Source organism: Acanthopagrus latus, chromosome 5 (assembly GCF_904848185.1).
Source record: "Acanthopagrus latus isolate v.2019 chromosome 5, fAcaLat1.1, whole genome shotgun sequence".
Classification (NCBI taxonomy): domain Eukaryota; kingdom Metazoa; phylum Chordata; class Actinopteri; order Spariformes; family Sparidae; genus Acanthopagrus; species Acanthopagrus latus.
The window spans coordinates 26,414,672-26,428,933 of NC_051043.1; the positions used below are offsets into that span (position 1 = coordinate 26,414,672).

General features: G+C 40.3%; 1 protein-coding gene across 2 annotated transcripts in view; it reads right to left on the bottom strand.

The window, feature by feature from the left end:
- The window catches only part of stpg2 (sperm-tail PG-rich repeat containing 2), a 52,387-nt gene that overhangs the window by 8,783 nt on the left and 29,342 nt on the right, over positions 1–14,262 (bottom strand). For both annotated transcript variants that reach the window (XM_037098447.1, XM_037098446.1), the window contains exon 11: positions 3,334–3,499. In XM_037098447.1, coding sequence (XP_036954342.1) covers positions 3,334–3,499 — 166 coding nt within the window. The remainder of the gene's footprint in view (positions 1–3,333; positions 3,500–14,262) is intronic.

Here is a 14,262-nt window from a genome sequence, read left to right on the forward strand (position 1 = left end):
CCCATGGATTTTATAGCATACCGTGACCTTCAGTGTGTACACGACAACCAGAGGTTAGAGAATCGCATCCTATAAAGAGGGCATATTTTTCTACATATTTCTTTCCAAATTACCTCCCTTGTCTAAACACATGTAGGTTAGGTTAATTGGCGACTCTTTTGGTGTGAATGTTAGTGACAATGGTCAATCTCTGTTGGCCCTTTCACACTGGACACAAAATCAACTATCAACATCTGGCTTTTGTCACCAATGGGAGTGGGTACAACCAGCACTCACCCCCAGCTACTCCACAGTAGTCACTGGTGTTTATGGACAAAACTGAAACATAGGTGGGCCATGGGCCAAAAGCAAACACCTACTGTGATATATTAAGATGGCAGTGGTACTAGTATTCCCTTAATTGACTGACTTCTTGCTCTAGGTGTGACTCTGCCCGCAGTGCTCAGATTAGCCTACGGCAGGCCAACTTTGAGCAGCCCTGCTCTAAACGAAAAGCAGGTGTAGCTAAAAAATGCATGAATGGCACACATTTATATTTTTGTCCAACATCACAGATATTTATTTGAGTTTAAAGTGTTACAGTTCTGATGGTTAAGGTAGGTTAAATCATTCTGGTTGAAGCTGGAATCTGTAGCTTTCTGACCATTCTGCCTTTGGCGATGCTCAGAGGTCTATAGCAAAGCTGCTGCGGCAGGTAACGTACTGCTGCTGTTTATTTGAATCAGCCATAGCATTAATAAATAATTTTGCTCAAGGTTAATAGAAGGTTTTAATCATGTTTTTCTCTTTTATGTAAGATGGTGCCTTGGTTGTTTTGCTCCTTTTTCACATATATTATACAACAAAAGTCAAAGCAGTATGGGTTGTACAGCATAAATCTGAACTGAGTCATCAGGGTATATAAGCTTATTTTTCATGTAACTGTCTGTACTTTGATCAAAGCTCAGGCTACCAGACTACTGAACCTCCCTGCTGTCTAACACCGAGATGTGGTACACGGGAGGACCTGTATAGGACCAGAAACTCTGCAGGGATTAGAATTTATTTTCTACTGTGAGGTTCTTTCTGAAAATGTGCTCATGTAATGAATATACAATGAATCAGACACACAAGTAGGTGTAAAGAGACGCACGCACACAAACACATACTGATGTTGTTGCACACAAGCATATCAAAAGACAGGAACCCACACATGTTCTCAGTTTTGCAAGTCAAAACAAACCTCATCCGAAGCTTTCTTCATTCACAGAAGAAACCGTCAGAAACATAGAATTCTGAAAAAACTGAATTCACTCAGAGTGAAGAGGATAAACCTTAGGTTTACACATTACACAGCATCGTTTGCATAAACCTTTTTTATTTAAAACCTTGACTATATACCTCTCAGACATTATAGAAATGACTTTTACAATCGGTTTTGAAATGGTTTAAAGAGCCCCAGGGCAACACATGGTTGAACTAGAATTACTGCTACAGTTGTATGCCTCCGCGCATCAGTGGTGTTCCAGTTTTATATCCATGTATGCTCAGACTCATTTAATACATGTAGTGAAGGCTGCTGCTGAATGTGTATTATGTGTTTACATGTACATGTACACCAATAAAGCAAATTCTGACCAAACATGAAGAAGCTACAGATTTAAACACATGGATGATTCACACACACATCATCAACCGGGCAACACAGAGGAGCTAAACAATCATCACAGTTTCAAGGTGGGCACCCACGATTAGTGTTACTAATAGAGTTTCTAACCACACCCTGTCAGTACACGACATGCACCAGCTGCCCAATCTGTTCTGCACATGCGAACGTGGTTGTCCTGTCGGTCAGTAAAGTTAACTGGTGCCTGTTCAAAACGTATGTACAATCATCAGGGCAGGAGAGGTTTATACAAAACGTTGGCAGCAAATACGATCAGTGCCATGAGTATTATGATCTTGAAGAAAAATAAATTGAGTCATATATAACGTGTAATTCTGTTTTCAGCCAATATATTCATACGATACATGACACAACACAGATAGAACTGCAGATTGCAGATCATGGTTCATTATGAAGGTTGCTGTAAAATCATACATAATATAAAAAGAATCATTTAGTTTAAAATCATAGTTTTATCCTGTTTTTCTCATCCTCTCCAATCCTTTTTAATCTAGATGGTATAAAACTACCTTAGTCTCTCTCCTGCCTAATCTCTGTTGAAGTATCCAATATCGGTGCTGTCCAATAAAGTTTCTAATAACGTCAGTAAATTCCCTCTTACATAACTGTGAACAATTAAATTTACAATGATTAAAAACCATTTTGTTACCTTGATTTGAGAGGTTAAGTTTGAGAGGAATTGCTTTATGATCATTCACGCAAATAATTTGCGGTAACATTCTGTGACTGAGGGCCGTTTTTTGTGCATGAGCATTACGGGGAGCTGATTTACTTGATTTACTAACACTGTTTTATGGTAAGTCAGGTGCTTTCTGACCCTCCAGCTACTGTAACTGCAATTACCTTATGACTTAGATACTTTTAACATTATAATAAACACAAACCAGGAAAACAGCTTGCATGCTTTATAAACACTTTGAGTCATTGCTAATGTCACGGAGGATTACATTAAAAACAAATACTGTCACTCTGCAGGGACTGAATGTTTGCGTGTGTGTGTTTGAAAAATGTTGAATAGTTAAATGATCTTACCATTATTAGAAATGTGATCACAGGGGACCCAGCAAGATGAGAAATATAATATTCCATATACTGTGGGCCTATTCATAAATGCAAATTCGATAATGGGCAAAATGATTGTATGTGTGCGTTACTATGCGTTTATCAATGTGTGTCCAACTGTGAGTCTGTATGTGCACATGAGGGTGCCTACATGCTTGTGTCTGCATATCTGTTAAGTGTGTGTGTGTGTGTGTGCGTGCGTGCGTGCGTGCGTGCGTGTGTGTGTGTGTGAAGAAGAAACACTATTGCAAACAGTCCAAATCTATTTATATGCAAATTGGATTTTGGTTAAACGGTTTGGGGTGCCTCATGGGTTGAGTCCCTTGGTGAAATGGGGCTGGTCATAAATTATCCAAGTAAGTCATGAATCTATCAATTTTGAAACAACATTTTTCAATGGGAGTGTAATTGAGGTAAATATTAGGTTAAAGGCCCACAGAGATGGAGCTAATTAGACTGCATGATGGTAAAAAGGGCATACAGCATTGAGATGGATGGATGGATGGATGGATGGATGGATGGATGGATGGATAGACAGGTAAACAGTTTCATTGTCTCTATATATGGTGCTGTTCAGTGTATTTGTGTGTGTGTGGGATAGATACCTGGTAGACTGGGGTCACGTGGCAAGAAGGAATTAGCCCGCGGTGCAACAGAGAGGAAGCAGCTCTGACGTCTCTTGGCCTCTTCACTTCGGGGTTGGGAGTAAGTGCGGCCATTAGCCTTCTGAAAAGTCTGGCTCACATTGTAACTGTTGGGTGGAGGGGAATCCTACAGAGGAGAGGAGAGGAGAGGAGAGGAGAGGAGAGGAGAGGAGAGGAGAGGAGAGGAGAGGAGAGGAGAGGAGAGGAGAGGAGAGTTTGCCAATTGGAAGTAAAACTATCGTCACGTCATCAATCTGGTTTGTGGAGTACCATTTTGAAGCCTTGAGATAGGCATAAACGCCGTCATTATCTTGTTTTTGGGAGTCAGCAGTGACCATATTGGACAAGATGGTGTAACTGAGGAGGATGTCCTGATGGGATCTGACCAAGAAATCAAAGACATGCTTTGGTAGCTTCTTTACAATCAGAAAGCAGACACAGCCAAAATCATAATCATCAATCATCATAATTCTAATGTATATTTTACTACAAATGGGATCATAATTTCATAACTAAATGAACATCAATCCGACTTCTTCTTGCATCCAGTGGAATCATCCCTGCTGGTCAAAATGTCAAGATATCACCCACATCAGCTGGATTAATTCTTTGAACCTCAGTGATTAACTTCACCAAATTCTACATGTTTTGGTGCGTAAATGATTCATACTCACCCATTTTTTAAAATCAGTCCAGAATATTTCCTGAGCCGCAATAGTTTTGGCTGTTGTCTTCCTGAAAGAACCCACCTCTCGCGAGATTTCAGTGAGACTTACAACAAGGATCTTTTTTATTCAATAAAAGTTTCTCTCTCCATAGGAACCACTTCTGCAATGTTGTCAGACACAAAAGAACTGAATGGAGTTGGTGAAACAAGATTGAGTCGTCAGCTAACACTCTCAGAAATGCTGTTCCGTTGCAACACACATTTACACACACAAAACGTCTTGTTTTCTGGTTCCCTTATTAGATTACACAACTTACAGGTCCGCAGTGTGGCGGACACACATTGATTTTGAAAAACAAATGACCCGCTCGCCCACCTGTTATCAGAGCACACTGTTAAACTTGTTACAATTTCACCCATGTACACACTCATGCATGAATGTCAGCGCGCAGATGCAAGGACATACAGTGCATGTCACATCATCTACATGCAAATGAAGACAAATGCACACACGTACAACACATGCGCAAAAATAAGTGGTTGGCTCACACCTGTCATTATGCAGCTACTCCACTGAGAGAGGCATGATGAAACATGGGTGGCATTTCCACCATATCACAGGTAATTCCAGATGAATCGCCTCCCTAACAAGGCCATTACATTCTTCATCATTAATGAATTGCTAATAATTAGGAGCAAATTCACAGAGGCACCCTTGATAACTGAACATGTAATGAATCCCAGGTGGATCTGAAAAGGGAACTGTGTGATTCATGTCACCTGGTTAGAAACTTGCACTACTAGCGCTGCAAAGGAGTCTGAGTTACTGGGGATTTGTCTTGTCGGTGGGTCTTTGAATAATTGATGGCGAAGGCTGAATATAGCTGCACGATCCATTTATCCTAAACATAGCCGAGCTGTCATTTACCTCAAACTGTCATTTCCCGACCGCTGTTTTCTCCCTCTCCTCCTAGGTAGCCGTCCATCTTTAATCATTGCTAGCCCAGGCCATTTAGCTTTTCATTATAGACACAGTGGGAGGAATGGGAGGCAAGCACAACATGTGCACGATGGTTCAACCTCGCACACACGCAGAGACCGTCAATTTATAGGCGCACACAGACAGACACAAACAGGATTCTGTGTGATGTTGAAAGCAACTGTGGCTTTGCTGAGAAATAAGATGAATTCAACAATGGGGAGAAGAAATTCTGTCACTTTTCACTGTATTCCCTGGTTTGGTTCGGAGTATGTCTCTCACAAACACACAGAGCCACACACATGCACCTGTACACACACATCTGTCACAGATCTATCTAACAGTGAGCAGCAATCACCCTCCAACCTCGCCAACATAATGTGCACACGCGCCTTTCAAGGGGCCCTATGGTCCGTAATTATACCTGAACATAGAGCAAGCCACTGCTCCCAGTAGCAGTCATCACCTATTGACAACACTCAGGTTCTCTTTAATTACACACCTTCGACATTTAGACAGCTCAATAGGTATCTTCCTACATGCGCACAGTGACACACACGCGAGCACAGATTTTCCGAACAATTTCGTCACATTTCGTGCCCTTGACTGTCTGAGAAATATCTGTGCATAAAGTGCACTGTAGATGCCAGATACACATTCATGGCAGGCAGCCGGTGAAATTGAATATTGATGTGATGTGAGCACCAAGACAGACTGTCAAGCCTGACAGTATGTTTTAATGAAAGTGGAGCAAGAAAAATAAACAAAAAATGAACATTTTTGATGCATGCAAAATGTTATATATAAACTAGAATTCATAGTTCTAGTTAATTAAAAACTACAGATCAGGCACACTGTGGGAGGACTTAATTAAATCATGAAGTCACGGTAAATTCTAAATAAACCAACAGGTAAACACTCAATTTAGTAAAAGTGTACAATGAGAGGCAGCAGAGGTCTACAGTACAGTATGTTCTGGATTTCATACTGCAATGGGCAATGCTGCCTTACATACAGATACTGCCAAGAGGCACAGTGAGCATCAACAGTGATGAGTTTAGCCCTGAATCCAAATCCCCTGTCAAAGCACAAAACAGAAACATAAAACGGTCTCATAAATCCTGTGGCAGTTTTACACCAAAATTAGCATGTATATGTGGGTCTTGAAAACACTGGGGTCACATGGCACACGGGTTTAGCAGAGGGGCTAAAAATAGGCTATTGAGTTTCACATTGCCAGTGGACAAGTCTGCCTTTTCTGTTTTTTCTTTCTTTTTTGTTCGGAAAGTAAGGGACAGCAGAAAGGATAGACCTCGTCAGACTCCAGAGGATGTTAAAACTTGTCTTAATCAGAAACATTCTTCATTAGAGAAAGTTAGGGATGTTACTTTTCTCTCTCTTTCACCTTAGTGTCGCTTTGAAACTGAAATACCTTGGAGCGATGCTTGAACAGAGACAGATTGACAAGTATTTCTGTGCCAAGTTTAACCTGAGTTAAAGTAATGCGTCAGAAAAGAGGTCAAAATTAGCTGATAAAAACACCTGTGAGTACCGATGAGTCAGTTGACCCAGGAGCGAATGCCAGTTGTGGAAGAAAAAAGCCAGATGTTAGTGGGTGTTTATCAGTTTTTGCTTTTTTCCCTCAACGTGAGGGGTACTAGATACGATTACAAGTCAGGGAATATGCTTGTACAGTAAAGCTTCATCTATCCAAACAAAACAAACAACAAACTGACCATAAAATACAACAAAATTACACATCTGATTCGTGAGCAAAGTAACAGTAATCTCATCTTCTCCTTCAGGGTTTATAAAAGATTAACTTGATGAATTGATGTGGTTCTGAATTTTGGATTTTGTGGGTTGGATCTGACATTGATGAAGGTCTTTTCTAAAACTGATAAAAAAAAAAAAAATTGATAATCCCTGTTCTGGAGGAAAAAAAACTCTCCTAGTGACAAAACAGTACAGCTACACAGTTCCTTTTGTCATTATGCTGGAGTTCCCTGAGCAGTGCACAGCAGCTGGAGACAGCCACGTTTCTCCTTCAAGAGTTTAGTCATGAAAAGTGTACACGACTCTCGGCCATTAAATTGAGGACGCACATGAATTTGCAAGACCGATTTTTCTTAACTGCTTGTTTAAAAAAAATGTCTACACTTGTGTATTTCTTGACATAACTTGACATTCTTCTGCATTACCGGTGGATTATTAAAGAACATGTATGCGCTGTTGGTTGTTCAAAGGTGATGATCGTCAGGTGTCTTGGACAGCTGACAATATCAGTAGTAGTTTGTTTGTACTGTGTTAGAGGACGAATCAAGTCTTGGTGCAATCAATTTGCAAAGTCCTAGGAAAGCCGAATTGAACACATCTAATAGGGATGAAAACACACACAGTAGCATCTTCTACATCCCATAGAAAATGTAAAGCATATACTTAGTTACATACCAGCCAAGAAAGAATTAAACAAAAATGTAAACAACAAGTCCGATGTTACTGTCTTCTTAAAGCCTTTCTGCTATGCCATCTTCTCCTGGCAACGGCCACACTAACGATTCGGTTTAGTTATGCAGTGACAGCTTTGACTAATGACCAGTCATGACATACAAGATGCATGTGTGTGTGCGTGTGTGTGTGTGTCTACCACATCCCATTCTTCATCCTCTCATTACTCTTAAAACCTTTTATTTTTTCCCCGCAGAGCGCAATGCTTTTTTTAGACTGTATTTCCATATTTCAGATCATTGCACTCGAGATAATATATAATCTTAGTGTGTGGGCTGGGGCATGTGCTTGTCTGTGTGTAAGCGCATTGCGCACGTATCGCAGTGGTGGTTAGTCAGTGATGGGTCTGCGTCATTTTAACTGATTTATCATTTCTATGGGTACAATGTTTCCTTATTAGCTCTCACAGGTAAAATACATTCTTAAGGATGGGAGATTGAGCTTTTACAGAGTTAACACCACAGCACTTAAATACAGAATAATGCGATGTGGAGACAAGTTAAAATATATCTGTATCATGGAGCAGCGAGATCACAGTTAAAAACAGAGTCAATCATTTCCCATAATTTCAAGTCAAAGCCTCTAATCATATGCTTCAGAAATGAAGAAAAAGAAGGAGGGCTTGTGCTCAATCAATGCCAATATCAAGTTTGCCTTTTTAAATTGTTAGGAATTCATTTTCTAGTTCTTGTACACACCTTTTTAAGATCAGTAATCAAAATATCATCCTCACATTTGTGTTTAATTTTCAGTTTATGTGTTGCTTAATATTATGCAATAAAACTGGTCGCTAGTATTTAAATGAAAAGTGAACGCAGCATTTGTTTCCTTGTTTTCCTCCCAGAATAGACCATCTATGTCATTCTGTGTCATAAGCACAGCTGGTGTCTCATCATAGAGCTTGATAACCATCTGTCTGATTTTAGTAGTGGAGGTATGGCTCGTGTCATAAGGCCTTAATGAGGTTTTAGACAGGTCTTCAATATAGATGGAATGGCAGAAGGAAACCATATGGGTCCCATTCGCTTCCTATTCGCACTTTATAGGCAGCAGTTAGTCCAACAATTTGCTGACAGCTACAGTTCTCTGCTGTGTTTTGTAGTCTTGTATATGATGCTTTCTCCTTTATTTCACTCCATCCTTGCATTACTTGTCTATTATCACATTGTCATCTTTTTGTCTTCCTTGGTGTACACTTTCTTGCCCTATCCATTGTTTTTTTTATTTCTGATGCTCTGCCTACTCTCTCTTCTTCCCAGGGAACTAAAAACTTGATCCTCCCTCACATCAGTTACATCCACAATATTTTTTGCAGTCTCCCGTTTCTTTATTTCGTTTAACCTCTCTCTTTATTAAGCAGGCGCTTTATTTGTCTACCTCAAGAGCCTTCTCTCATTTCACTACATCTCATGTGACATTTACATGAAGAACTAAACAGCTAATCTGGTGTTGAGGAGCATTTGTGTGAGAGGATTAGACTCCAGTTTAGATCTACAGTAGAGCTTAAACTCAAACCCCTTTAAGCCTCACTGTAACTGTCTCCCTGTGATTTATATACACTAGTCATCAGTAAGCTGTCTGTGCTGTCTGGCAGGTTTAGGGGCCTGTATAAACACTGACACCCACAGCTGGGTCCCTCCTGAACCAGCAGTCCTCCAGCAGAGGAGATGGCCTGGTTGAGTTAATGCCCAGTCCTGGCCCTCCTCACATCTTACTGGGCTTCGCTCTCCTCATCCTCCCCCTGGCCGCCTGCCTGGCTGACTGTCTGCTTGGCTCCTAAAATCATCACCTGCTACTAAACAGCTGTCCATAACCAAACACACACTAAACACACAGCTGCTTCGTAGAATGGGCACATGCCAACACCTGCATATGCGTGCACACACACACACACACACACACACACACACACACACACACACACAATGTGCAATACACACAGCTGCTGGCCACAGCTGGTGCCCATACTTTGGACGGAGAAATGTACATGTAGGCATGCACACGCACACACTGGACACAGCTGCTTACCACACGTGCATAATTTACACACGAGGAGTGGGTTGAAGAGAAAGAGAGGCCGAGAGGGACTGATTAACTGAGAGAGAATACAGACAGATGCGGAGCAAGACAGAGGCAGAATCGTAAGTACATTATAGATGGAGAGAAAAGAGAAAAAACTGCCAATAAATAAAAATAAGTTGAGAAAATTGGCAGCAGAAATAAAACTCAGGCCTAATAATAGATAAAGACACTATCAAATTAAGGGACCAGGCCTGGTCAGATTTGATGTCTTCTAATCCAATCGAAAAAGGGCAAAAACGTTTTTAATTTGTTTAAACACTGATCTCTATTCTGGTCAGGGCCACAGGTCCACTGGCATCTGCTGACAATTCCATTATTCTCAAGATAAATAAATACAAATGGGGTCCAGTCTCTCACACGCTACTGAAGATTTTTAAAAGCAGGTCAATACAAATGAAATTTGACAGATGGAGCATTGGCTAAGTCTGACACTAGACAGAAAAGGTGCACCTGAAAAGTATCAAAAATATGTTTATTTACATCAAGTAGTGTATTAAAGCTGCTGCCTTTCTTAATTTGCAATTGTGCAATCTGTTTCTTTGAACACAACACTGGATTTAAGACAGAGACAGACAGACAGCACATGTAAGAAGACACCTCCTGTGCGGACGCACCGGAGAAAACAAAAAAATCTTACTCAAAACAATAAATGGAGTAAAGATTGACTCAAATATGGATTTTTTTGCTATGCCTGACTCTCATTACTCTGCTGCTGCTCCCTCTGCCTCCCTCGCCTGCTGTGGACACTCTACCCGGGAATCACAGCCCTGGTCAGTGATGTCGTAGAGAGTAGAGTCCGCACTGTATCCCCTGTTGTCGAACTGACACCTGTTGTACTCTGAGGTTGTGTTAAGTCCCAGTCTGGTATCCAGCCCTGTTCACTTGGAGGCTGCCGAGCCTGGATGAGCTCAGCCCCGTTTCCCACAGTGATTCACCCAGGGCTGCTAGCTACATGGCTAACTGACCTAATTAGTGCTTAAAGTGGTCAAAAACTCCCCTGACCAAATCTTCCAGATTAAGAAACACTCATATGTAAAAAAAAAAACAAACAAAAAAAACAAAAAAAACAAAAACATATATATATATATATGTTTTTTTTATATTTGTTTTTTTTGTATATATATATATATATATATATATATATATATATATGTGCGTAATATATATATATATATATATATATATATATATACACACATCAGTGGGGTGTGTGTGTGTGAGTGTGTGTGTGAATACGTGAATGAGAGGCAAATTGTAAAGGGTATTGGATAAAAGTGCTTTATGAAAGCAACATCATCATTTAAATGGCGACACTGCATACGACAAACTAATGAAGCATACAGTAGGTATTGACTCTACAGAGGCTTGATCTGGAGTCGTGAGAATCTGCGAGAAATCAGGTAGTGTTTATCCACCTTCGCTTGTGAAATATCTTTTATTTCAAGTCACAGGCTGTTTTTGAGGAGGGGCTGTTTTTCAGCTGACTTGTTTTATAACGGCAAGACAGCAGGGAGGTAACAATAACCAGGACTTCACAGCAAGCAAGGAAGACAAGGAAATACGTGAATGAGAGGCAAATTGTAAAGGGTATTGGATAAAAGTGCTTTATGAAAGCAACATCATCATTTAAATGGCGACACTGCATACGACAAACTAATGAAGCATACAGTAGGTATTGACTCTACAGAGGCTTGATCTGGAGTCGTGAGAATCTGCGAGAAATCAGGTAGTGTTTATCCACCTTCGCTTGTGAAATATCTTTTATTTCAAGTCACAGGCTGTTTTTGAGGAGGGGCTGTTTTTCAGCTGACTTGTTTTATAACGGCAAGACAGCAGGGAGGTAACAATAACCAGGACTTCACAGCAAGCAAGGAAGACAAGGAAAGAGAGAAAAAGAATTTCACCGAGCGTATGTGATGTTTTCCTCCAAGCAATAACTTAGAGAGCATCCACACATCATAAAATCTGAAAGTGCTACACAGACAAGTTCTCCATCTGTGCCCTATCACACATTTTAAGACTCACTTGTTCTGTCTCTCTTTTCTCTGTCTCTTCCTCTGTTGCTCATGCATGCATCCAACCATTTATTCCAGCTGGTGAAGCTCTCCTTTTACCGTCTACGTGGTCTCTACTTTCACTCATCTCCTACTTCACCTCCCTTGCCCCTCCCCATCGCGTCTTTGTAAATCAAAACAGAATTGAATCAACGCACCTGAGCTATTAAAAGATGTCAACAATGTATTTTCATTAGATATGAATCACTTAATCTGAATCTACCTCATGCAAGGCCGGAAATTAAGCTCAGAACAACTTAATTAGACGACGGGTGAAGTCAAAAGTGAGCATCAGTCATCAGCAAGAGGCAAATTAAAAATCTTGTAAAAGATTAATACTCACAACTCCATTAAAGTATGACATTTTGTTGACCCATTCATCCATGTGTTAGCTATTCAACAACATCACATTACTTCCTTTATGGCTCCCTGTTGGAGAAATCATTACATCCACCAGAGGCCTTTGTCATTTTGGGGCATTTGCTGAAACAACCAGTGTTGTTGAATGGAGTATAAACTACTGTATAATCATTCAGCATATTAATTCACTGCCTTGATTTTAATCACCCGGTGGCCTTTTCCTGAGCACCACCATCATGACAAAGATTAGTTAAGAGAACAAAAATAATTTGTATGTTATTCGCCTTGTGCAATTCTTCAGTACTGTGTAGGCGTCATGAACATCGCAGCCTCTAGAAGTCAGTGGCAGAACTTCTTCTTTTATCTCTCTGTCGATCATCATGTATCACGCAGCCTTTCTCTATCTCTGTTAGCTGATTAGGCCATTATATAATCTGAGCATCAGACTTCAATAGGACCCAGCAAGCTGTTTGAATCAGAGACTTTCTTTAAAAAAAAAAAAAAAATAGTCAGAGACCCACACAGCTTTTAATGGACAGCAATTTAACGACAATTTAACTGAAAAGTAAAGTGAGGAAAAAAAGTGAATAGAAGCCCAGACAGAGGCACTTAAGAGGTCAGACAATGGCTTAAAATAGTCTGTAGATAATACGTCTACAAGTAAAAGGGAGACATACTGTGCTGTGGATCAGGCAAAAGCACTGGACCTACAGCTTTTATTTCAAACATTTTTATCTCACAATTCTCTCTGAAATGGCCCCTGAGGACACACAGGGTAGAATACACAAAAAAAAGTTGTCTTTAATTTTTTTAATAAAGGCATTTTCTCACACAGAGAGAGTTGAAGTAATGGATTGAGAGAGCATCATTGAGACCTGTCAAGCCAGCATTCATTGAATTAGGTGTTGCTGTTTTTTTTTACGTGGACAGTGTTCAGCATTTAGCATTTCATTTGGTTGTCTCGCTAGTCTGCTTCTGTGTCATCTGTGGGTTGACTTTTGATTATTTTGATGGAGTTTGTGTCACAAGGTGTTGCCCGTCTACCCCAGAGACCTAACATGGTGAATTACATTTGTCCTGGGCCAGACTTTTCAAAGTAGACAACGTGAGGGCTGGATTTATTGTCTTAAAAAAAATTAAGGGTATTCTTAAGAGCTTATATCAGTGTGAACAGAGTCCTTAAAACCATGAGAAATCCTTGAAGACAACCAAACAGAAAACGCTCAGAGACTTCTGTCAAGGATGCAGTCAGTGCTTCATATAAAAACCGACAGGTTGCCTACTAATAATTCTGTCTGTTCTCTCAACAAAAAACCTTTTTGGGATCGTAGGAAGCAAACAAAAAATACTCAGTTTGAGACTCAATACAAGAGTTGGCCAAAGAAAATAAACCCAGTAAATGTCTCTTGCTTTTAATGGCCAAGAAAGGTGATTCTCCGACAAGTCTAGAGTTACTTCTGCAGTCGCAGTCAGTGCACTGGTGTCAGATCCAGGAGGTAGCTAGCATGGGAGGTAGTTGGTTTTGATGGTTGGGTCCACAGAGTAGAAAGGATGGAGTTAGAGAATATCTGATTCTGTAGAGTGGGTGAACCATGAACTGCAGACATTTTGGCTCATTTCCTGGGGTTTGGCAAGCTAATTGACAATCACTCCCAGGGCAGACCAGGCCTTTTCCCACTGGCAAGTAATGTTAGATGCCACATTTTCTGAATTTAATAATACTGCTTGTGTTGATAGGAAGCCTTTGGCAGGCAGGATGTGACACATGGGTGTTGAATTAGATCACAATGTCAATTTTAGAGGCAGTGGTAGAGGCAGAGATTGTGGCCACTTGTGACTATTAACACTGTGCTGTTTTCTATCTGAATGCCCAGTTAGTGCAAAGCTAGCAGTGTTCATACGTGTTTCAAGAGAAGGATCTCTATTTGGCTTAAATATACCCTAAAAATCAAAGTTAAACTATTCAAAATACAGATTCACTATCACTTTAAGTGGTGATAGGTAGCTTGATGGGTAAATCAGATGATAGAGAGGCCACATACACATAATAGCAAACTGACTGACTCATGCACAAAATAAATAGCATTGCCTGTCATTTCCTTTTTTATTCTGTTTATAGCTAAGATAAAATGAAAGAGAGTGGGCAGGATGGAGAAGAAACCAGAAGAAAAGGAAAATGGGAGTAAAACGCTCTTGTCAGAGAAACTAGTCAATATAGCTACTGGATATGACAGCACGGC